A 23,525-nucleotide genomic window follows, 5' to 3' on the forward strand; every position below is an offset into this window, starting at 1 on the left:
GCCCAGTTCATTCTTCTGTGAAAAAAATAAATAAATAAATAAATAAATAAATAAATAAATAAATAAATAAGAGTAGAAGCATTCCAGAAAAAGTCCTCAGCGTTCTCCAGTTAGTTTAGACCAAAATTTCCTTTTTTTTTTTTTTTTTTTTTTTCCCCAGGATTTTTTTTTTTTTCCCAGAGAAAGGAAATGTTCCCAGTTAGGTTTCACCTGGTGAACATCCCAGTTTTTAACCCAGTTAACCCAGCTTCTCCCATTTGCAAAGGGAAGGCCCCCAGCAAGCACCGACTCGCCGTGCTTTACTTTCTTTCATGCTTTTCTTTCTCAAAGAATCAAGGGACTTTTGGAGAATTCAGCCAGATCAATGTCTCAGATCTCCTACAGTATGATATGGATTTTAAATGCCATGGCCAAAAATGCCTTGTGGCCAATCAACGAGCACAGCCTGCTGATTTTCCAGCAATACTACAATTAAAGCTGTTTAGACAAAGCTTATTTAATCATTGTGACTAAATCTCTCTTATCTCAGCCTGCTCAAGTGATCAGAAGCCTGATTACACAGTGAGAGCAATTTGTTTCCCATTCTGCCAGCTTGATTTTCACCGTGAAAGCCCACGCTGCTAATTGCACAAGTAAATTCTTCTATGTCTAAATTTTAAATTATACTTTGATTGTAAATGATTAGAACAAAGTATATTATTTATTTCCCAGAGAAACTGTGTTTAAGGCTCCTTAATGACATATTGTACAAAGCTCAGCCAGAAGGCAAATGCCCAGCACCAATTCGTTCCCAGGCTGGCCAACTGTTTTGTAAAACAGATCTAGAAAGAGAAGCCTACAGCTGCAATACCAGCACCTAACCAAGAAATAGGACCTGCAGCTCAGCTTACAGGCCCGCGGGTGGCTTCTCCCCACCTTGGTGCCCGATCCCTGCCGCGGGGAAGGAAGTGGTGCAAGTGCAGCTCCCAGGGCTGTGCAACTCCCTGATTGTTCCATATCCTTCTGTTAGGGTGTGCTAAGTGCCCAGACGGTTGCTTTCACAACTGCACCTACCGACTGTTATACTGACATCTCTGTTGCCCAACACGGGAATCCCATCAGCTTTGGCTCAGCTGCCTCAGGCCCAAGGTGATGGGTCTGCACTTTGCAGCTCACCCAGCAAGGACAGGGAATGCAGTGAGAAACCTAAACTGCAGCAACACACGCATGACAACTCTTTTTTTTAAGAAGAATACTCTACCAGAAGTCTGATAGATATGTTATTGTAACAAATGGCATTTTGACGTGTTTTAGAGAGAGAGAACAAGATGCAATACTGTTAAGATCACTCACAAAGAAAATTTAATAAACATACACAGCTACCAGCAATTTGGAGTAAATTCTGTAACACAAATGAAATGGAAAAAAAAAAATGCAAAGAACAGGTAGCTGAGAGTGGTTTTATAAAATACCAAGGCAGGACTCAGAGAAAATCTTCAGTGCCTCTGCTCCAATAGCAGCTGCAACTCTGTCCTCCTGCCTAGCAGCTGGGCTGGCTGGCTTTACACCTGGCCTTCCCTTTGCAAGACTTCATAGAGCACATGAACAGGTGCTGTAATTTATTCCTTGGGAAAATTAAGAGCGTGTGAGCTCTCAAAACTTTATAAAAATCCTTAGCTTTTCAAAGCAGGTCTGCTGCAGGTGAACTTTGCCTTATGGTGTATCTAAAATACGGCGAGTGCAAACTGACAGCTGGGAGACACACCAGGAATAAAATCTAACACACCACCTTGCTTGCTCATTCATCCTTCTGTCTTCTGAATAGAGCCCAGGGGCCTTCGGGCAGCCTCTGGCACTGCACCGCCTTCTTAGAGAGGTTCTGGGCTCTTTGGGCCTCGAAGAGGTGACCAGGGACTGAAACAGGTGACAGGCAGCAGCTGTGGAAGTTAAGTGGCATGCACAAGTATTTTACACAGACAGTCACAGCAACTTTAAAGCTTTCTGGAAGTTCAGAGTAATTTAACCGATATATGAAATCTAAGATCCAAAAACTAGATGACAACTCAAAGTGTGCTGAAGTCGAAGAGGAAGTGAGGGACCTGGGTCATGGAAAAACATGAGCTGGCTCCTAAGTCTCAGGTCATTTCTTCCTGGCAGGACGCAGCTCTCCATCTGTGCAGTTTAACTAGCTTGAGAAATGAAGGCGAATAAGCCTGGAAAGCTGGAAACAACATATTTATATAAATACTTGTTTGGTGGCTCTGAGTGTGAAAAACAGCAGTTCTTTCTGGCAGGATGGGGGAGAAAGCAGCAGGGATAAAATCACTAAAGCCACTAGTAATAACTCCAGGGAGGCCTAAAATATTGTTTGGGGGTTAAATATTGGCTGTAAAAGAGCTTGGAACCACAAGGCAGGAATTTGTCTCCAGCTGCTTGTTGCAGGGAGTTTCTGAGAAAACACAATTTGCACTCTTTGCAAACCAGCAGTGCAGCAGAGACATCTGCTTCTCCTCCGAACAAAATGTGCAGGGCTTCCAGAGGTTACTGTAGCTTGGAGCATTGGACAGCTTATATGAAAGCTCTGTACTTATTTAAATTTCATATTAAATAAGATCTGTTCGTAAAGAAAATCTAATGCTTTTCTGTAAATGGTGCAGAAAAACTGGCTGGAAGGAACAATGAGGAGATGTTAACCAGCTTGCTTAACAGTACGCTAGCTGAAGTCAAGCAAATGCTAAATGAACCATTATAAAACCTAGATTTTTTTTTAACTCTGCATCAGTTATGCAATGTAACTTTGGTTTGTAACTGTTTGCTTCAGAATTTGAAGATGTTTTAACAAGTACTTCATTGTCAAAAAGCAGGGTTTCAGTTAAAGGACTTCATGGGTTTATGTCCAGACAAGGAGATCATTTCAGATGAACAGGAAAAACTGGCTGCCATGCAAAAGTAACTGTATTTCTCAGCCTAAGTGAATATTTGGGCTATGCCAAACATTACACCCTCATGTGTTCAATGTTGGAAAGCTGTAAGGGGCATATACCCCTGGGGAGGAGGTACTGGAGCGAGCAGTGATGGACACACAGGTTATGTACACAGAAGACAAGACAATGCAGAGACTTTTGTCCATCTTTTCTCAGCAGCTGAATCCTCTGAATCAGATTTTTGGTTCCCACCATTTTTGGCCTAAGTGTGCCCTTACTTGAGGTAGGGGAAGAAAAGGTGTTAAGAAATGGCTCAACCAGAGCTTCCTGAAATGCGGGATTGTTCATTTCCACCTGTTACTGTGTGCTAAGAGGCCAGTTATTTTATCCGCCTTTCCCAACCGGCTCTAACTGTTATATTTTGTGGACATCCTCAGTGCCTAATACGGCAACACCGCCTGCCCCGGGCTGTAATACTTTGCACAGGGCTGATTGCCCAAGACAACTGATGTATGCCTTCGAAAACACATAAATACTAAAGGCAGCCACCACACCACGTCTTTGATTTGATCAAAGAACACCGGGGAAGCGGCCACACGATGCCAGCTCTCAGCCTGATCGCCCTGGTCAGCGTGCTGTCCGCTGGTGAGTTGAGATCTGCTGCAGCTTAGCTCAAGATTTTTAGGCAGACACTCATTAATTTTTGAAATTCTCTCCAACATGAATAATGCTAAATTTTTTAAATCTATTTTTATGGAGAGTTATGGTAGTGTGTACTAGTATAATTAGAAAAACTAGGAAAGGGTTTGCATTTAGAGCTAGAGCTGTACTGAAGTGTTTTGGCTTAATGAAAAAAGTGAGTAGTTGGAATTACTTCAGAAACTAATATTTGAAATGTGTATCTAAATCTTTGCTTTATTTTAGTTTCTGTATCTTATAATAATTAAGACACAAGGCTTCCAGAAAAGGGATCAAAACTTTATATATATATATAAAACAGGTTAACAGGTTGTACAATGTTCTCATAGATAGAGTTTGTGAAATTACAAAAGCTCCTTACCATTCCCCACAGCCCTGTCTATCCGTCATTAAGAACGGAACCTCTTTTCTGGGGCAGAAGTCACTCACATCTCCCACTTTAAACACTGTATGTGGCAGCTTAATTCCTTCTCTTGCACTGTGCTAACAATACAGTTCTTTTTTTTTTTTTTTTTCTATTTGCCTCTTTTGCACATGAAGTTTTCGCCAAGCAGCTGGATGTCCACCCTCCCCAATATCCCCAACAACAGCACAGGCACTGGGCGCAGCTGTGCAGCGGGAATCCTTCCAACAGGATCCGAGGCTGTGACAAATACGGCTGTGGCAATTTCGGCGCTAGCAGGTAACCCAAGTGGGCACCGGGATCCTGAAGCCATGAAGCTTGTTATTGCCTACCTAAATCAAGAGCTCACAAAGAAAATAGGGTCAAGTTTAAACATCTTTCAAAAATCAAAGGCTTGCTACTGTTTTGCCTTCTTTCACCAAGACCTAAGCAGTACATAAAATCACTGATAGCATCTTTCTTTTTACCATGTATTAATATTTCTGCTTTTTTTACCATTTATTAATATTTCTTTTACACTTTTAAATGAGAGAAAATGGTTTTCTGTGTGATCACTTACTCATCCTTGGGACATTACTTGGCAATCTCACTGAAGTAATTACTGTTATTTTAACTAACAGACTCAGGGATGAAGAAGTAAGACTACTACATGTACTAGTAGTAACAGTAGTAACAGTAATGGAAAATATTTCAAGGGCTAGTGTAATTTATTCTTGTTCCTTATAGACCAGATACTTAGCTAACATTCATCAACAGATCTTATAAGAAACCATGCAGGTTAGATTGCACAAACAAAACTCTGCAGGCTTCCTTTTCTCTAAGTGGGCACCTCATAACAGAAAAGGCTATGTTGTCCTAAAAAATACCTGGGCCCTACAAAAACTGTCCATCTTCATCATGCAACTTATGATTTTCTAAATGAGAAAATGCCAGACATGCAATTCTATTTACACCAACACAGAGGTATTTTGGAGTAGAAGAGAGGTACTTTGCCGTAACAGCTTGAAATGTCCCATGAGTTTGTTAAAATTTAAAACAGTCTTAAAATTTGAAATCTTGCCCCTCTTTACAGCAGGACAGATTAATACAAATATTTTGCAATTAGAAAAAAAAAAAAATGAAGCCACTAACACTTTCCAATTTCACTGCAGATGTAACCATTTAAATTTTTAGACATGCTTCACGTATTGTGCTATCCGACCTACCTATACAGAGCCTGACAGATTGCATAATCCTGTATTTCTGTTTTCAGACAGGGCGGTAAAGGAGAAAGGCACGCGGGTGTGGATGTCATCTGTTCTGATGGCGCGACGGTGTACGCCCCGTTCAGCGGCCAGCTCTCCGGACCCATCAGATTCTTCCACAACGGAAACGCCATTGACGATGGAGTGCAGATCCGTGGGTCAGGCAAGTAACAACAGCAAGCTCATCGTGAGGCAGGCACAGGCAATACTCTTATTTGCTTAAGATATACCCGTGCCTTTTCAAGCAGAGTGCTGATTTAGTCTTGCACCTCTCCAGTTCCCATTCTGAAGCACGACCACTCTGCTGCTCAGAAATACCAAGAGCACCAGCAGGATACAGGCCTTTCCCAATGCTTTTTTTGGAGAGGAAGGAAGAAAGGAGTTGAAAAATAGCTAGCAGAAAAACAATACCAAAATACTAATACTAATAACAACAACAACAATAGTAAACAGTACAAATAACGTATCAGAAGCCCTCAGTTTTGCTGAGGGGATGTTTTCCTGTTGCTATTTTCCAATTCCTTTTCCCTTTTTCCACAGCAATCTAAATAATTCTAATTTCAGGATCATTGCTACCTTGACTATGCTTCTGCCTCATCCTTGCAGTCTCCAGTAGCAGACCAGCACGGAAGATTTCTTGCACACCACAAGAACAGAGGCAGCCAATGCTTCCTGACGTCTTCCTCCCTCATCTTTTCCAGGTTACTGTGTAAAACTCGTCTGTATTCATCCCATCAGATACCATGGCCAAATCCAGAGAGGGCAGCAACTTGGAAGAATGCTGCCAATGCAAAGAGTGTTTCCTGGTATCGTGTCTCACATTCACGTTGAGAACTGCGACCGCTCTGACCCTACTCCTCTCCTTAAACCTGGTAAAAGCAACCAACCATACCGAATAAGTTGTATAATGGATGGAAGGATGTTTAGTTGCAAATAACAATGATACCAAACAGCATGAGTCCTCTCTGCCTTACAGTCTTCCTAAGGGCAGCATCCAAAAGACATATAAACAGGACTGTAGATTACGTTACAGGAAGGAGAACTATTTTTAGGAGAAAATATTATTTATTAACTGTTAAGTTTTATCTCTCTCTCCTCATTGCCCCCAGGACACAGCAGCATCAGGTCCCAGCAACAAACTGAGTCAGACACATTTTTAACCTTCAAGCTACCAGCAAGGTTTTCAATATGACCTGTTATCTAGTTCAGATTTCAGGTTGATTTGTTTCAAGTACAAATTTAAAGATTTTGGTGTTCATGTAGAATAGGCGTTAAGGACTCCAAACCCATTAGCCTGTGGAAAAAAAAAAAAAAAAAAAAAAAAAAAAAAAAAAAAAAAAGAGATGAGTCTTTTCCTACCCCTCAGTTTATACACTAGTTTACAACTGTGATAATCCTTTTTCTTATATTTTTTTCCCCTTCCCTTTAAAGTATTTTCTTTATAGCAGCCAGTCCTGATTAAGAAACATTAAGATGTAGTCTGAGGTGCACGCTGTACCTACATTTCCAGAAGGGTGACAAAGTTTGTGGAGGAAACATCAACTGCATGTACAGAATGTAACTGCAGTATGTTCCTACCTCATACGAAAATGTAGTAGTTGCAAATATTAAATACTTAAAAAATGAACCTAAAAGTTAACTCTGCTTTCCTGTTTCCGTATCCAGATGTTCCAGTTTTTCCATCAATACCACTAGAAGACATTCACTGGGAAGCTGTATGTGCTGGGAATCCTACAAACGAGATAAGGGGCTGTGATAAGTACGGCTGTGGATACTATGGAGCTCCAAGGTACCTTTAAACACGTGGGTTGTTGCTGCTGCTCTGTTGAAATAGAGCTGAACTCTGCTCAAGCTCTTTAAGAAATACAGCTCTGAGGGCTTAGGTTGGTCATGAGGAAGTGTTTTCAGTAGGGGGTAATGGAGCACCAAAACAGACTGCCCTGGTGCTTCAGAAAACCTCTGTGCTTGGAGGTTTCTGTGGCTGAGGCAAAACCGTGCCTGAGCTGGTGCTGGGAACGGCCTTGACTCGAGTTGAAGGTTAGACTAAGTGTCCTCTCCAGCTCCTTCACACCAGTACTTCTGTGACTGGACTGCTCTGTTTCAAAGCTAGTGAGAAATACATTTCCCTCCTCCCCATTTCCAAAGCTACAACTTTAACAGACCGTAGATAACAGACCATACATAATCTACCCGATTTTAACAGATCCTTTTGCCACAGTCGACAACACCAATGCTATCTTAGTGCTCATAACCTGCTTTCAGATCTCGCTCAGTGACCTCTCCCTACAAAACGGTAGGCCTGGCAGAGACTTCTCTAATTGTGTGGTTGTTTTCAGACGTGGTGGTAAGGGAGAAAAGCACAAGGGTGTGGATGTCATCTGTGCTGATGGAGCAACGGTGTACGCTCCCTTTTCTGGAGAGCTCTCCGGACCCGTCAAAATCTTTCATAACGGAAATGCCATTGATGATGGAGTCCAAATTAGGGGAGCAGGTAAAGAGCTATTTTTCATTTATTTTTCATTTTGTGAACTATTTAAGCAAACTGTATGTCTTCATCCATCTTCCATCCATTTGCATTCAGAAATTTCTGCTCCTTTGTTCAAATGCAATCTAAGACACCCAGTCTCAAGTACAGTGAGGCAAGATGTCAGTTCAATAACCCATTATTTAGTTTTCTCTCTACAAGTACTGAGGTTGGGGTCCAAATTGCAGGAGAAAAAATAATAATTAAAAATAGGGAGCCTGAGTTCTACAGAATGTCTTTTAAGCTCTTCTCTCTACTAAAGGAAAATTTCCCAACTTCTCCCTGCCCCTTCACCTTCCCATCTCTAACAAGCCAGCAGCTCTGACCACTATCTACATTTTAAGACCATAATATAGTATCTTTGCTCTTTTTGTATTTCCACTATTGCTGTCTTAGTGAAAAGGATAAGTTTTTTTGAAACAAAACAAATTCATGTCATCTGATTTTTTTTCTTCCTCTCATTTTCACCAGCGTTCTGCGTAAAACTACTCTGCATCCATCCCATCAGATACCATGGCAGAATTATCAAGGGACAGGTCCTTGGCAGGATGTTGCCAATGCAGAGAGTTTTTCCTGGGATCACATCTCATATTCACGTGGAGAACTGCGATCACTCCGATCCTACCAGCAGTCTCCAAAGGGGGAAGGGGAGAAGAAAGTGAAATGGATAAGTAGGAAGTTCTGAATAAACGCATCTCAGCATTCAGAAGGTGTTTTTGTTCTCATGTGGACAGACTATGTCAGAAAAGTACGGAAAAAGGCACTTTCCATACAGAATAAAAGTTACACAGTGTGCACAAGGGCTTACATTGCTGATTCAACACTTTGGGCCTCACCTAATACTGCAAGGCCCTAACATTACCATCTGTGCCAGCTATTAGCTTGGTACTGTTACAGTATCAGTAGTTGTTGGGAATATTTTATTTTAGGCTAATTTACCACCTTTATGACACCTTGACAAACAACGTTACTGAAAGCAAGATTATTTCAGCTTTTAAAGGCACCTGAACTGAGGGAAGCTTGCTGAAACACTCCCAACAGGCCTAAAAGATGCTGTTTGGGGTTGTCATGCCACAACTGATTCCTCTATTTGATGGCAAAGGCACACCACAAAAGGAAAGAAAGCAAGTTTTTCTCGGAATTTGCATTTGTGAGACAGCCAGGCAGGTAGCAGTCAGTAATGATGAGCTGTCTCCAGGAGTCAGCCAAGTCCACAAACCTGGAGACCAGCTCACCCCCTCATGTGGCAGAAAAGGTGCATTGCTACAGGCTTTGCTGAAAGCTGGGCTTTCTGGAACGACCCTACAGATCTCCTTCGCCCTTCAGGTGCAGATTCTGTACTTCTCTTTAGGGTTTTTAGCTGTTCTAGCATCAAACTGTATGCTTGCATTATGCACTGGAAAAAATAGGGGTGTAAAAAGCAGAATTAATGCTGCTTCACGCAGGCTGGTAGTTTGATACTCTCATACCACCAACATAGGGACACTAAAAACAAATCCGTAACACAAACTGAAATTCAACATTAACATCAGAAGTTAGCTTCCCAGTTAGCTAGCTTCCTATGGTAGCAGTGAAGAATCAGTATTTCAAATGGAGACTAATGAATCGTTGTTGATATTTAAGTATAAATTCAAATCAGTTGGTCTTACTTGTTCAGATCATTCACAGAATAAGCATACAAAAAAAAAAAAAAAATCACATAAAAACTCCCAGCATTATTAAATGCAGGCCCACTTTTCAAGAAGCTTGGAGCTGGGGTAAGCTAAGATCTATAGCTTCACAGAAAAGCTGCTCCAGTAACAGAGGAGCAGAGAAAGGAACAAGATTCAAATAAGCATTTTAAAGTTCCCCCCCTGGATTTCATTTCTGTACGTTGCCACTGGTGACCACTAATTCTGCTAGGTTGACTACAAAGGACTCTAGAACTTGTCAATGCTCTACAAGATTTATCCAGGTTCCATTTCACAGTTTGAGGCATGAACATGAAAGGATGATAACTAATTTTCTGTAACTGACAAGAGTTCTGCTGCCTCTGTAGGACTGTCAAGTTCCTGCAGGACAGAACCCTACCTAAAGGGAGGACGAACAGTGACACAGACAGACAGGAGTCTAATATCAGTGCATGTATTAGATCAGTTTATTATGTTTACAGTTACAGCAAATCACGCATCTTAAACCAGGTACCATTTGGAAATACCTGCCTTTTGTTCGATCCCTGTGATTACAAAGCAGGTGCTTGAGTAATAGGTGTTAGTAACCAGAGCCAGATGCTTCTTTCTTCAATCGTGCAAGAAGTGGTAATGCATTATTGGTTCAGACATGCATTATGTATCACCTGAATTCCTTTAGCTTGTAACTGTGAACAAATCAAAAACATTCTGATCCATACAATGGAGGCCTTTACCCTTTTTTTTTACAGTAAAAAAAAAAAAAAAAAAAGGTATAGCTGTGGGAGACATTGACTCTTTCTCTGATGTGACAAAAAACAGTAAATTAAATTACTTTAAACGTAGACTTTCATTACAAACAGGAATGGGAACTACAGTGTGAAAACAAGTAAGGAAAAAATATATATACAATGCATTTCAGTTTACAAACTGTGCAAAATGTCATCACAAAAATACATGTACATACTCTAGTTCAAATCAGCTCATCATTCTTTTCCATGGTGGAAAAAAAGTAAAGAAAGTCTTCTTCCTCAAAAGAAAATAACAAGTATTAAACTGCCTTATAATCACTCCTGAACCAAAAATTTCTGTATTACCTCCAGCAATACACATTCTAGAAATCAGGGCTGACAGCACAGCAGGAAAGTTAAGACTACTACAGGCCATTTTGGCCTCTAACTTGCAAAGAAGTTTTTGAAATGCTCTAAACCCTTAATTCCAGAAAATGATTAAAAACAGCTATATTCCACTCAATCCTTTCTTCTCACTAGCCACATTTATGGGATCCTTCTTATCTCTGACTAATCAGAGTCCAGAACAGCCTTCAGACATCAACCTTTGTAATCAAAGATAGGAAACCCAGAAGATATTCAAACGCAGAAGCCACTCCGTATACTCTGGTTGTTTCCAAAGCACTTTGCTGCTCTTCCAAGCAATCTACAACTGAACTTTTAAATTCACTAACTTTAACACAATGTTTTTTCCATCCACTTAAAGCATAAGATAGAAAAATAAAGCACTGTACAATGCTGCCTCTACAGTTTAAGTCACTCTACCAGTTTAGCTAAAGTGCAATTTAAAATCTTTCAGACTTTTTTTGGTAGCGTAAGCTTATTTACCACAACATTTTAATACACCAGCAGGACTTTATGCTAGACTTGAGTAACCTGGACTAGTGTAAGATTTTCATGTACAAGCTTTTTTATGTATAACAAGAATATTTTGAAAAATAGCTGCATAAAACATCATGGCAAATAAAAACAGTCTTCCTGAACTCCAAGTTGTATGCAGCTTCCCATAAAGTTTGAGTTGCTCAAGGAGAAACATTTGCTCCTGACTGCTAAAGAAAGACTAACAAAACACATGGAAAAAAAATTTAATGCGAATAGAACATAAGAACTGGAGCTCAGAGAAACCTAAGTTCACTGAAGGATGAAGCACCTGTAAACAACAGGCATACCTTCAGGAGTGTTAAGTACACTTAATCCAGTTTCTATTTCAAAGTACCATTAATATTCTTGAATATTTTGCTGTAACACTACTAGACATTCACAAGGTAAAAAACTCAAATCTGAAAATAAGTTTTCCTACCTCCTTTTTAAATTCTTTATTTGCATAGAAAGTAACGCCGTGTTTCTACTTGTTTATCCACCGATGAAGAGAGTTCACCATGTTGGCATCATATCAGGAAACCACATTCTTCCGAGGTGTTTGGAGACTTCCAAATGAAGTCGATCTAAGCTGTAATCATTATCCGGAATCAGTACCTCCTCCATTATAGAGAGCTGGTTAAGCCTGCCTCCACAAACCTTTACAAACTCAATAAAACCTCTGCAAGTTACTTCACATTCACCAAGTCCCATGGCTGTTAAGTTCTTACAGCGCTCAGCAATCTGAATAAGTTCATCATCCAAAGGCTGAAGTCCATTAGCACATACAACCAGCTCAATTAACCTTGGGCAATTCATGCCAATTCGACCTAACATTGCTTTGCTTACTGCACGACCAAAGTAAAGGTGGGTTACAGGAGTTTCCTCTCTGAAGAAAGCATCAAATTCTTCTTCATATAAGAAGAAATACATCACAATGTTGACTTTGGGGGAGTGTTTAACAAAAGCATCCCAGCTTTGTTTCTTAATGGTGTGAAATTCAACTTGTCCAGGATTTTCACTCACGATGTCTATGCGAAGGTGTTCAAGGTCAACATGTTTTTCAGTTGAAAGAGCCAGCAATAGTTCATCACTTAATATGTAGTAGTTCAAAGCCAGCTCCTTAAGTCCATGACAGTGGTCAGCAACACAAAGAACTCCTGAGAAACAAACAAAAAGAATTATATTCACTATTTGTTTTACAGAAAAGTTATTTGCTGCAAAGTTCGAGCAACTACTAACTCTATTGGCTTGAGTATTCATGACCATATCAAAAAAAAAGCAAAGCCTAATTGAAGTTCTAGATATCCACATCCTTTTGTGGGATTTTGGCCACAAATACTTAACAGTAACAGAAGTAAACCTAATTAGTCACATTTATCTTGGATATGCTTTTTTTTGGTTCCTCTTTGCCTTTCTTTGTCCAGAATTTCCTTAGCAAGAGTAAATTCAGATCAGGTAAGATCCAGGTGAACTTGCCACTGTTCCCTTTCCTTCCCCAATGCTCATTCTTTCAGCATTTATCTGAATATTCTATTTAAATGACCATCAGCAGCTAAATTTAATAGTTAAAACAAATCTTTCCATAGACTATGACATAAATAACACACTGCTCTTTATCTGTTGGAACAGAGTACACAGATTAAATCACCTTTTGTGGACTCTGGATAAAAATACAGGACAGAGACTAGACCAGCACACCCTTCCCCTAGCTCCAGGGGGATTTCATGTAAGAAATAAGTGAGAAGGGACTCAAAGGTCCTCTGAGCTATACAGCAAGCCTATATTTTCTAGTGCCTTTAGGTGGAGTGAGCCACTCGTCAACCAATACTTAACTGAGCAAGTCCATACTACCAGATCTGAACACAGGAGGGCACTACAGAAACTCAGACTCTTGCTCTTACACTACCAGTTGTTAAAATTCATATGCCCCTTAAGGTGTTTTTCTTCTTTTTCTTTTTTTTTTTTTTTTTAAAACTTTGAAGTATAACAATTTTGTTCATTAAATTAAACTCAAAGCATTTTGCAAAAGAGCTTTATGGACAACTGCTTTCACGTTCTTCATCCCACCAACTAGTAACTGATCCATGGGTCTGGGATTTTACACGTGCATTTCCACAAAATACCAGTTAAGTTTACAAAGCTGCATGTATAAACTGTCTATATATAGTAGATGAGTAATTGCTTCAGAAAGTAGGTCATAACTATTGTCTTATACTGCTATATTTTTCATATATCTATATATTCACTACTCACCAGCAGGTGATAAATGAGGACAGCTGCTCATTTTTAGCAGTTTTAGAGTATCGCTATTGTTCGCAACAAGAACCTTCAAGGACGGATCATCAAGTGGTGTGTCATCTATCTTGATTGATGATAACGACTTGGAGTTTACAAAAACTACAGTAAGTGCTGAAGCAAAGTGAGCCTGTTTGGATAAATTGGAGGAGGGAAAAAAAGTCTTACGAAAGATAAGCAGAACCTCATCTAAACCTCAGGTTTTGCTTATGCAGAAAGTACAATTATCACTTCCCAAGCAACCCCTTTCTTGTGTAAAGCACAAATGCTTAGTGTTTTTGTTTTTTTTTTTAAATGCTGCTATGTCACAAAAATTAAGTTTACATTCAGTAGTCAACCCATACACTCAATCTTTCCATTGTAGTATAACAGTGGAAAGTGAACACAGTGACTAGCACTAGATACATTGCAGCATGTGTTCATTATCATCTAAAAATGTGAAAACTCAGGCCTTTTAATTAAAAGTACAGACATGGGAAATTGTTCATCAGCACTCCTAGTTTTAACAAATGGAATCAACAATCTATTACTTTCCCAATACTAATTGATTTCACAAAGTAAAGACAATTTCACAAAAAAAAAGTGAATAACAAGTTTCACAAGCCTGTAAAAGCAGTATTAAATATCTTCCTATGAGCAACAGCACAAGAAAAATCCAGAAAGGTTAACGGAAAGGTTAAAGTAATCAGGAGTGCACTACTTTTTCTTGAAAAACATTTAAGTCACTCTTTTCAAAAGCAGTTTATAGAACACTACCTTTGAGACATTCATGAAGCTTGGTTTTGCTGTAGAAATCAAACCCAATGTCTTGATAGAACAGTTAACCAACTGAGAAAGGATGTCACAGGCTGCTTCTGCTGACTCAGTGCTACTATCAACCTACAAAAGCAAATTAAAAAGCATTAAGTCATTCTTTATTATATTTTAGAAAACAGTGATAATGATACCCAAGACTTCACAGTCCACTACCACTTCAAGCTGTATTGTACCAGGTTTCATTCACCGCCAAAACCAATAACGTTAATTAGAAATTTCAAGACAAGAGAGTTCAGGAAGGTTTCTGTTAGAAAATATTCTCAAGTATGGTTATTTTCAGTATGGACAGACAGCTCAGATCTAGACCTTCTCTTCAAATAACTTCATGCCTTCCTAAGTAACTTAGTGCTGGTATGACAGACAGTGGTATGTATGTACTTTAAATGCCAATTCCAGAATTTTAGAACAGAAAAAAAAAAAAAAAAAAAAAAAAGACTTGAGAAGGCCTAGATATACTCCAACACAGTAATCCATTTTCCCTGCAGGGAAGACAGCTTCACATGTTGAATAAATAACTTATTCCCAATTCATCTGTAAGATCATGTGTAAAACTGATGGCTAACTTTGGACGAAACACTATTTCATCTCTCCTTCTTCTTCTCTGATAGCTGAAATGAGACAGCTTTTCATTGATACTTGAAGATATATCTGAAGAGCCTGTAAAAGTACACAAGCTGCACGAATAGACATGATATTGCCAATGTATTACCATCAATTATATTAAATGTAAAAGTTACAGGTACTTAACTGATTAACCATGTGCTGCTACACAACCAAATCAGTATCTCCAAATGTAAAATTCATAAATCTGCTGACAAAGAGAAGCTTCAGATTTTAATCTTAGCTTTAATATCAGTCCTTTCTTTTTCTTTTCCTTCACAGCTTAGAACTATGACCTCTGCTAAGGAGAAGTGACTGTAAAACATTAACAAAGCACCTGCAATTGAACCTATCTTCTCAGATAAACTATTAGTGAACCACACTAAGTATTCAAACAAAAGCAGCCTGAATTTATGCAGTCCTGAGACTACAAACTCAGCCTTCATCAAAATCAAGTTTACTGTTACTTCATTCTTCCTTAAGTGTACGCGTGCCTGCCTGTACAGCATATCTCCCCTATTCACATGAGTTCTAAAATGTCAAGATATACTACACTCACTGTATAATTTTGCAAAATAGGGCTGTGCATGTAAGATTTAAATTCACTTCCTCGAATTCTTCCACGTGTAAGAAGCGTTTATCCACACAATCTACTGATGACTCAGATTGCCACCAACATTGATTCACAAGAACTCCGCAGGATATTCTTAGAACATATCATTCAATCTTCAGTGCTATACCACATAATGCTAACTCTCTCTTTACTTTTTGGGGAATAAAGCGTAGAATCAGAAACAGTGTGCATGTGTGATAAGTTTTTGCATAGCTGCATTTTTAAATATAAAGCTTTCCAGGTACAAGACTTCAGCCAACCAACAGAAAAGCTGCATACATTAGGCACAGCAACACAATGAAATGAGGCTCCACTCATCCGAGACTTTACCTTGAAGCTGACGTACTGCAGATGATCACCGTGCTTCTTGATAATCTGCTGAATCAGATCAGGATGAGTAGACTTCAAGTAAGAAGTAGCTGGCTGGGTAAGTTCAAATTCAAATCTCCTCCAGAGATCTGGGATGTGAAAAACTTCATTCCACCTTCGGCAAACAGAAGATGCCCTGGCTCGATCTACTAAAGGTAGAAACTGGAAAATGCACAGAATAACATGGTGTGGAAGGCTTCCCCAGTCCACCGAGGCAAGGGGGTCAGATTCACCAAAGCAAGTTTTCTGTTTTTTGTTTTTCTGTGATGTTTGAGGAATTTGATTTTCAACCACAACTTTCTGCCTAGCTCTCTTCATCATGAAAGTTTCAGGCACTAGAAAAATCCAACGTACTCAAGCTGCACAAATTTCTTGAATGTTCTCGCATACAGTAGGTCTCTAGAAAATAATAATAAAGTGTCAGCAAGTGGAAACAGTAAGAGATAATGGATTATTAACATGCTATATTTAAATTTTGCCATGAAAAACATTATGTATGTATGTATTTATCTACTGCTTAGATGTTAGCAAGGACCTTGCTTTGCAATACCATTTATTTTGTACAACTTGGTTTGAATCTGGAGAAAACAGTTTGGTTTTGTTTTTTTTTTCAAAGTACAGTTTCATCTGTTAATACTTCATGGTGCATCAAGCACTTTGTAGGAAAAACGTGTTTTTAACAGCAAGAGAGCAAATTCTGTACATTTAAGTTTAAAACTCGAACTACAAGAATTCTATCACATACGGAAGCCAATTCATAACAACTCCCTTTAAGCAACCATGAACTTTGAACACGTATCCAGAAGAATCCAATTCAGAAGTCCTGCCCGCCCCCTCCATAAACTTTTTTTGAAGGGTGAAAAAAAAAAAAAAACACACACACAGGCCAAGCACAGGAAAAGGTGTTTGTACAGCTAACAGTGAACACGAGCTTTAGGGGCCACTTAGGAAAACAGGGCAAAGTGAGGTTCACAGGTTGTTTTTCAGCATGAAACACAGTGACCCCTGAACACAGCAAGCTCCACGACTCTACTGTACAGAACAACCTCTGCTGCATGAGTCAGAGCTCAGAGAAGAGCAGAAAAGCTCTGCATTCTTCAAGAATCACCAGAACACATTGCATTTTTTTAATTGAACTGTTTTTCCATGACAACCCTCATGGCACACTTTTTCTGGGTTTTAATTTCCTTTAATATTATTTCCCCCCTCTGCAAACATTAAATTAGATAAAGAAATATTAAGAAATAAAAGATCTGGCATCTAGAATGAAAGCTTTCCATAGCATCTCATTATGGTGGGGGGAAGAACACCTGCCAGTACACAGACGACCCTATCAAGAGTTTATCTGACAGTTATCTTTCCCTGATGCATCCTGATTTGTAGGCTACTGGCATTTCTGACATGAGTGTAACAATCCACTTTTATGAAAGAAAAGCCTGTACATCGTCTAAGCGGGAAAGAATCTAGAAAATTAAGTGCTGTTCGTATCATCAAGTTCACTTCTGTTTATCCTCTTAAATTGTCTCAACCACCAAAGAATTTATTCTAGCAGTCTTCAGGTATCTTCACCTTAGTCTCTTTAAGCTTCCATTTATAATAGAGACAACTCATAGATGCTGAGGGATAACCTAGTAACACCCTTTAAATTATATTTAATAACTGAATCTGTTCTTTCCTGAATAAGACACATGCCTTACACACAAGTGAGAAAAGGCCGCAACTCAGAGAGAATGAAGAGTGTTATGCCAGTATTTCAACATATTCCACTGCAAAACAAAGCGGTATTTCTAAATAGTACATTAGTGTTACTTAGGTAGTGAAGATGTTTATTCATGCTGAGCTTGCATTTTGCTCCTAGATAATTTTATCAAATTAACACCTACGTGACCACGTTTTATGACTTTCAATGCTTAAAGTCACACAATGAACGGGCGTTCCAAAACATTATGTGTGGATGTAGTAATCAACAATTACATAACTCTCTCTTCTAGTTAATGGTAGCCATGCTAAATTTAGTTTGAGTCAAATACCTGCTAATTTTTTAATCCTCCTCCCTCCTCAGGAGGAGTTAAAATTTTAGCTGTTACCTAAAACTGAAGTCCTGACCCAAAAAAATCTAACTAAACAAATGCTGTTGTTTAAGATGCTTCTCTACACTTTTGCTACTGTCATGCCATCTCTGAAAAAAAAAAAAAAAAAAAAAAAAAAAAAAAAAAAAACCACACAAAGTTTTCACTTTCTTATTTGAAACTCGTTTGGAGCTTTACAGGTACTGTTCTGGCTCCCACAAAGGTTTTGGCATCTGAGAAGCACCAGAAAGGGCACCCTTCCCTAACCCACAGGCCAGGCTATAGATGGGATTACGTGAAATGCAGCACATCCACTCCAGAAGAACAAAGGGATGTGACAAGGCGTATATAATACACACAATCTCCCTGATAAAAAGAAGCCATAATTTTTTCTTGGTGCTACGTCCCTTTAAAACAGATAACCCTAGAAATTCTATTTTTAGTATTCTATTCTGCAGTGCTTTTAAAACAGGCAAAATTACACTGTATTACTCACTGTGGGATACGAAGTCAGAAAGAAGGTCCAGAAGTTATATCTCACAAAGTTTTGCCAAACGAAGACCTACCATTTACTGTGAAGGTGTGAATGCTTATTTCATTTTGAATACTTAAACTAGGAAGAGCATGTAGGATTATGTTTGTTTCTATTTTAGAACTTAATTAAGTAAATTATACTTCCCTGTGATATAAACAGGGTAGCATTCAATGAGAGGCTTACATGCACACATACCTCCAAAGAATGTGGAAGTTCCCGTCAAGTTACCAGCACCTTTCTGGTATCTGAACATCCATCCCACTGTTGAGTCATCCTGTACGTGTGCTTGGATTCCTTAACCAGAAGGCAGTGATGGGTCCCAAAAGATGAACTGACCTGCAAAGCAATTGACAAAATAATAGATAAAAACAAAATCTGGGAGAGCCAGAGGAAGAACTAAGTGCAGCTTTGGAAATAAGACCGAGATGAACTGTGCACTCAGTGCTTTAAGTCAGAGAGGGAAATAAAACAGTAAGTGTGAAAAGGAAATTGGTTCTGCCCAATGTTGTCATCTGAAAGCTATCATTTAGCTAATGGAAAGGTGCAAGTGCTGGCACATGTCTAGTTTTGGCATTATTAGCCAACAATATTAGCCACAGCGCTCTTATGCAATGCAGATGCAGCTTTGAATTCTTGTAAGTTATTTAAGAAGTTATGTACCCACATAAGAAGTTTTCCAGCTCACTGTATACCCATACATTATTAAAAACATAATAGTTAAAAATATGATTTTTTGGTGGCCTGTTATACATACAGTTGACAGATACTACATGTTCTGCAGTAAAGTGAGCTGAACATCCTTTGCTAACTCTGCATGGCACGTTAAGAAATCTAAAATTCATTTACAATACTGCTGCCAGTGTCTAACACACAAAAGGTAGGTTTATAATGACATATATCACCAGAGCACATAAATAACACAACTAAGAGTAAAAAAAACAAGATGCAATTTCAAGATTTAACACAGAAGTACAGTAAGTGTATGCTTATAACCCACATGGAGTACTTTCAAGACCTTTCTTACCTGAAGAATGCTTCCAAGTTACAATAGGCAATAAATGAGTGAACTGAGGCAGCTGCGGCCATGGGATACTCAGAAGCATCTGTCTGCTTTCCCCTCCTGTCTGGGGAAAACACCACAAAAATCTTTATTAGTTAAAAAAGACTAGTAAGAATAATATTTTTTCCTATACAAAATAATAGGAAAATACACGGACAATGATTTATACATTCTCTTCTTTACATGAACATGCGTGAAGGCATCATAACACAAAGTAGTTTACCCCGCATTGCAAATTCCGTGTTACTGATAGAATTGTGAGGTCAGATAAAGCATAAAATAGCTGGGAAACAAGTGTTGTAACTGCATTCACCTTGTACTGCCCAGCAGCACAATGTGAACAGTACATTATTCAATATTTGCATTGTTGTTACTGTTAATAGTTTGGTAAACAACACTGCCTGTAACTACTAACATACTATAAAAGTAATGGAAAACAGAGTAAGAAAAAAACACACAGATTTTTCTGCCTTTTTCTGTTCCTTGGCAAGGCTGTGCAAGGCTATCAGCCCGCAGATCTATGTGGCAGATGACCTAACACAGACACTCTCTCCTCTGGCACATGGCACAGCTTCCTACCACCACTCGTGCCAGCAGCCTGAAGTCACCACCCTAAACACAATCCCACGTGCAAGGAGCAGGACAGGAGCTGCAGTCCCTCAGTAACCAACCACCCAGCCTGCAGCCTCCTCCCTGTTCAAAAGCTCCCAGAAAGCAAGTGCCAGCCTGTCCAACCTGGCAGGCCTATCACCAACTACCACACCTGGGGTGCGTTGGTTAAAAGCCCCCTACCTCTGTTCATGCTGTTCGTCAATTCCCGATGGAATTGACACTTTTACTTCACGGGTAAAAGCAGAAAAAATGTAGATAATGCATTAAAAACATCATGAAAAGTCTTGTTAACAAACAAGCAAGAAGCAGATGCACAGTCTAATGATGTTTCTTCCTTCAAATGTCCAAGGTTGCAAGTACCATTCAAAGGAGCATAAACCATGTTGGCTAATCGAAGCAGGAATAATAACAATAAAAAAATATTTAATCAAAGATGTGTGTGCAAGCTTTTAGGTAAATAACAGCGATGTGTTAGCCTAAGGCAGAGCTGCCCAAATTATTATCAAATGTAAACAGCAGCAGCACAGTTGCTGAACTTTGATAGATTCTGATAAACTGATGAGGTCTGTTCATATTCAAATTCGTGTCAAGCTCAGTATCAAATACCGGTACACTACCATATACAGCTCTTTTCCTCTACAAACTCTTTAACTGTAATATACTGTGATCAAGTACGTTGCACAGCTGCATGTTAATCCTACTAAAACAAATCCATATCCACGCATTCAACAGGGATCCAGAAAAGTTCAAGTTAAATCACTGTTTCTTCAGCTTGTCCTGGTAACAAAACCACAGACTTCTGCTAAAATTAAGACTTTCAAATCTCTGCCATGATACAGGGGTCTCAGCAGGGGATTCCCAAGAAGCGGTCAGCAGCGGCTCTGTTAGCAAACAGCTGTTTGCTATTTCCCATGCTAAAACAGCAGTCAAAAAAAAAAAAAAAAGCCCAACATATCAAAGATTCAGGCCACAAAGAATTAGCAGCTTTCATGTATTTCTGGATTCTACCTGCAGTTCTCAACACCAGGGGGCTCAACAGAATTAAGAAAATAAAATACTATAAGAAGTTTTTAATAGAGATGAAAAAAAATTGGAAGTTTATGGATCTGTCCTTAACAGTTAAAATACATGTCAAACTAATAAAAATGTGTTCAGGAAGCCCCATTTCAGTGCTGGTAACAAGGCCACCCTCTCAGGAGGGTACAGAAGTTGGCGTCTGTCTGGGCAAGGAGAGGCAGACACCGCACCCAAGGCGGGCAGCACTGGGAGGCTGCTGGCACAGCCTCACACCCACCTGCTGAGCATCAGCATTTCAAAACAGAGATCAAAAACGTGTTTTAAGCCTAACTTTCAGAAAGTGTAGTCATTCAGTGCAGTGAAGTCAAAGACTAAGCTTTTTTCTTCATTTCAGGCATAGCAATCTTTTTATGGGTGAGCGTGGGAAGCAGCTGTGCTTCTGAGCAAGATTTATTTTTTAATCGATCCTAATCTTTCTCAAACTGAGCCTCTCTCCCAGGGAATTTATCACTTTTGAATATGCTTATGGCAAAACCTCAGAAACCTACAAGTAGCACCGTTCAGCTGGACATCTTTATTTACTGTTTGCATTAGCTTTAACTTCAGAAATACAATCATATTACCATTTTTTGTGTTATTTAGGTGACAAAAATTAGCTACTGAAGTTTCATTAATGCAGTTTTTAAAATAAAACCACCCACATTCGAGCAGCTTTTCCCCAACAATGGTATAACGAGCAGACCCCAAGCCTACCCCCTCCTTTACAGGATGACACACCTGAAGCTCCCAGCTCTTTTAAGCACACATTATCAATAAATATTCTTCCCCCAGTTTTGCTGGAGGTGTTTCGTGCCAGCTTTAACACCCTTTTTAGCCTCTTTAGCTGGGACCAAGCCCCTCCGGGCACCCAGCCCTGAGACCCCCATGACACCCTCCAGCCCAGACCCAGCTCCCAGTGCAGGGCTCCCCGTCGGGCAGGCGCCCACCCAGCACACATCTCCCCCTTTATTTCCCTCCTTATACCCCCTATGCGATATGCAGGGAACCCTTCCCGGAGCTGCCCCCGCAGCCCCTCACCGCCAGCCCTCACGGCTCGGGAGCCATCAGAGCCCCCCAGAGGCGGCGTGCGGCTGCCCGGCCGCGGCCGCCCCCCTCTCCCCGCAGCTCACCGCCGCCTCCCTCGCACGGGCAGGGCCGGGCCGAGCCCAAGCGCAGCGAAACAGAGCCCCGAAGCCTCCCGGCCGGCCGAGCGCCCCGGGCACGCCGCCGCCCGAGCAGGGGAGGGACGAGGCGGGGAGGGGACGGGGGCGGCCCTGCCTCTGTCCCGGTCCCGTCCCCTCAGCCCCAGGCGCATGCGCGGGGGGCAGGCACATGGCGGCGGCCGCCATTTCGTGCCCAGGCGGGCCTCGTCCCGCGGCTAAAATGGGGTGGGGTGGTGTTTGGGGTGTTTACTCCTCGATTTTCACGTTGTTTCCCGACTTGAAGTACATGTATCGTCGTCTCTTTGTTCAGCCAGAACAGTTCTGGCCCTCAGTAACCCTACAGGCCTTTCAGGCAGCTGTTTGATCCAGGCACAGTGTTGCCTTGCTCCGTTGACAGCAAGTCTTGGGGAAGTGGTGCCGTGGTGCCACAGTGAGGGACTTGTCCGTGGGCATGGAGGCCCAAAAATCGCCCAGGAGTGACAGACACCCATTGTATGGCCTTCCACTTCTGCCACCCCCAGAAAAGCTTTGGCTCATCCATCCAAAGTTAAATAACTACGCCTCAACAGGAGGTTGAGCGCAGACACATTTCATGGACTGCTTTTCAGATACCTAGCAGACAAAAAGGGTCTGTCTATGGACAGTGTGGATTTTCGCTGCTTGCTATGCAAATCCTCACATCCTGCCTCTTCAAGCCACCCTGACAGGGCCCAAAGATTTGGTGGGTCGTGTCTGAACAGGAGATGCCAAAAACAGACCTTTTGTTCAAGATCTATATCATAATAAACAGATTTTCTGTACAAACATATAGCTTTGGACTAATCGGTGTTTCTTTGTGATCATAATTATATCAACCATGCAAAATTTATCACCAACCACTACAAAACTCTGCAAGAACAGATTTCCTGGCTCTTGCATAGAGCAGTAATTAACCAATAGCAAACCTTTCTAGCATTTTATAAAGAGATAATGCTAAACATTAGGCTGTGGATGTGGTCTACCCTGACTTCAGCAAGGCTTTTGACACTGTCTCCCACAGCATTCTCCTCAAGAAACTGGCTGCTCATGGCTTGGACTGGCGCACGCTTTGTTGGGTTAGAAACTGGCTGGATAGCCGGGCCCAAAGAGTCGTGGTAAATGGAGTCAAGTCCAGTTGGAGGCCAGTCACTAGTGGCGTTCCCCAGCGCTCGGTGCTGGGGCCGGTCCTCTTTAATATCTTCATCGATGATCTGGACGAGGGCATTG

At 40.4% G+C, this 23,525-nt stretch overlaps 2 protein-coding genes across 3 annotated transcripts; one reads left to right on the forward strand and one right to left on the reverse strand.

Annotated features, from left to right (window-relative positions):
- Nucleotides 1–3,389: 3,389 nt before the first annotated feature.
- LOC309883432 (myeloid protein 1-like) lies at nt 3,390–8,473 on the forward strand. The gene is made up of 7 exons (XM_082771461.1): nt 3,390–3,548; nt 4,143–4,284; nt 5,258–5,412; nt 5,951–6,121; nt 6,915–7,038; nt 7,586–7,740; nt 8,245–8,473. Exons 1-7 carry the CDS (start codon nt 3,503–3,505, stop codon nt 8,433–8,435), a joined length of 984 nt encoding a protein of 327 aa, XP_082627587.1. The 5' UTR covers nt 3,390–3,502; the 3' UTR covers nt 8,436–8,473.
- A 1,426-nt stretch (nt 8,474–9,899) lies between these two features.
- LOC309883388 (F-box/LRR-repeat protein 21-like) lies at nt 9,900–22,347 on the reverse strand. Of its 2 annotated transcripts, none has more exons than XM_082771397.1 (7): nt 22,248–22,347; nt 19,414–19,513; nt 18,585–18,725; nt 15,747–16,184; nt 14,144–14,266; nt 13,346–13,517; nt 9,900–12,249 (listed from the first exon to the last, which is right to left on the reverse strand). In XM_082771397.1, exons 4-7 carry the CDS (start codon nt 16,104–16,106, stop codon nt 11,606–11,608), a joined length of 1,299 nt encoding a protein of 432 aa, XP_082627523.1. In that variant the 5' UTR covers nt 16,107–16,184; nt 18,585–18,725; nt 19,414–19,513; nt 22,248–22,347; the 3' UTR covers nt 9,900–11,605. The 2 variants fall into 2 exon arrangements, with proteins under 2 accessions (XP_082627523.1, XP_082627524.1); XM_082771398.1 differs by having other exon boundaries at nt 19,414–19,509; nt 22,248–22,336.
- Nucleotides 22,348–23,525: the final 1,178 nt, after the last annotated feature.

The sequence above is a fragment of the Aythya marila genome (genome assembly GCF_965140915.1).
Source record: "Aythya marila genome assembly, chromosome: 14".
NCBI classification, from domain to species: Eukaryota; Metazoa; Chordata; class Aves; order Anseriformes; family Anatidae; genus Aythya; species Aythya marila.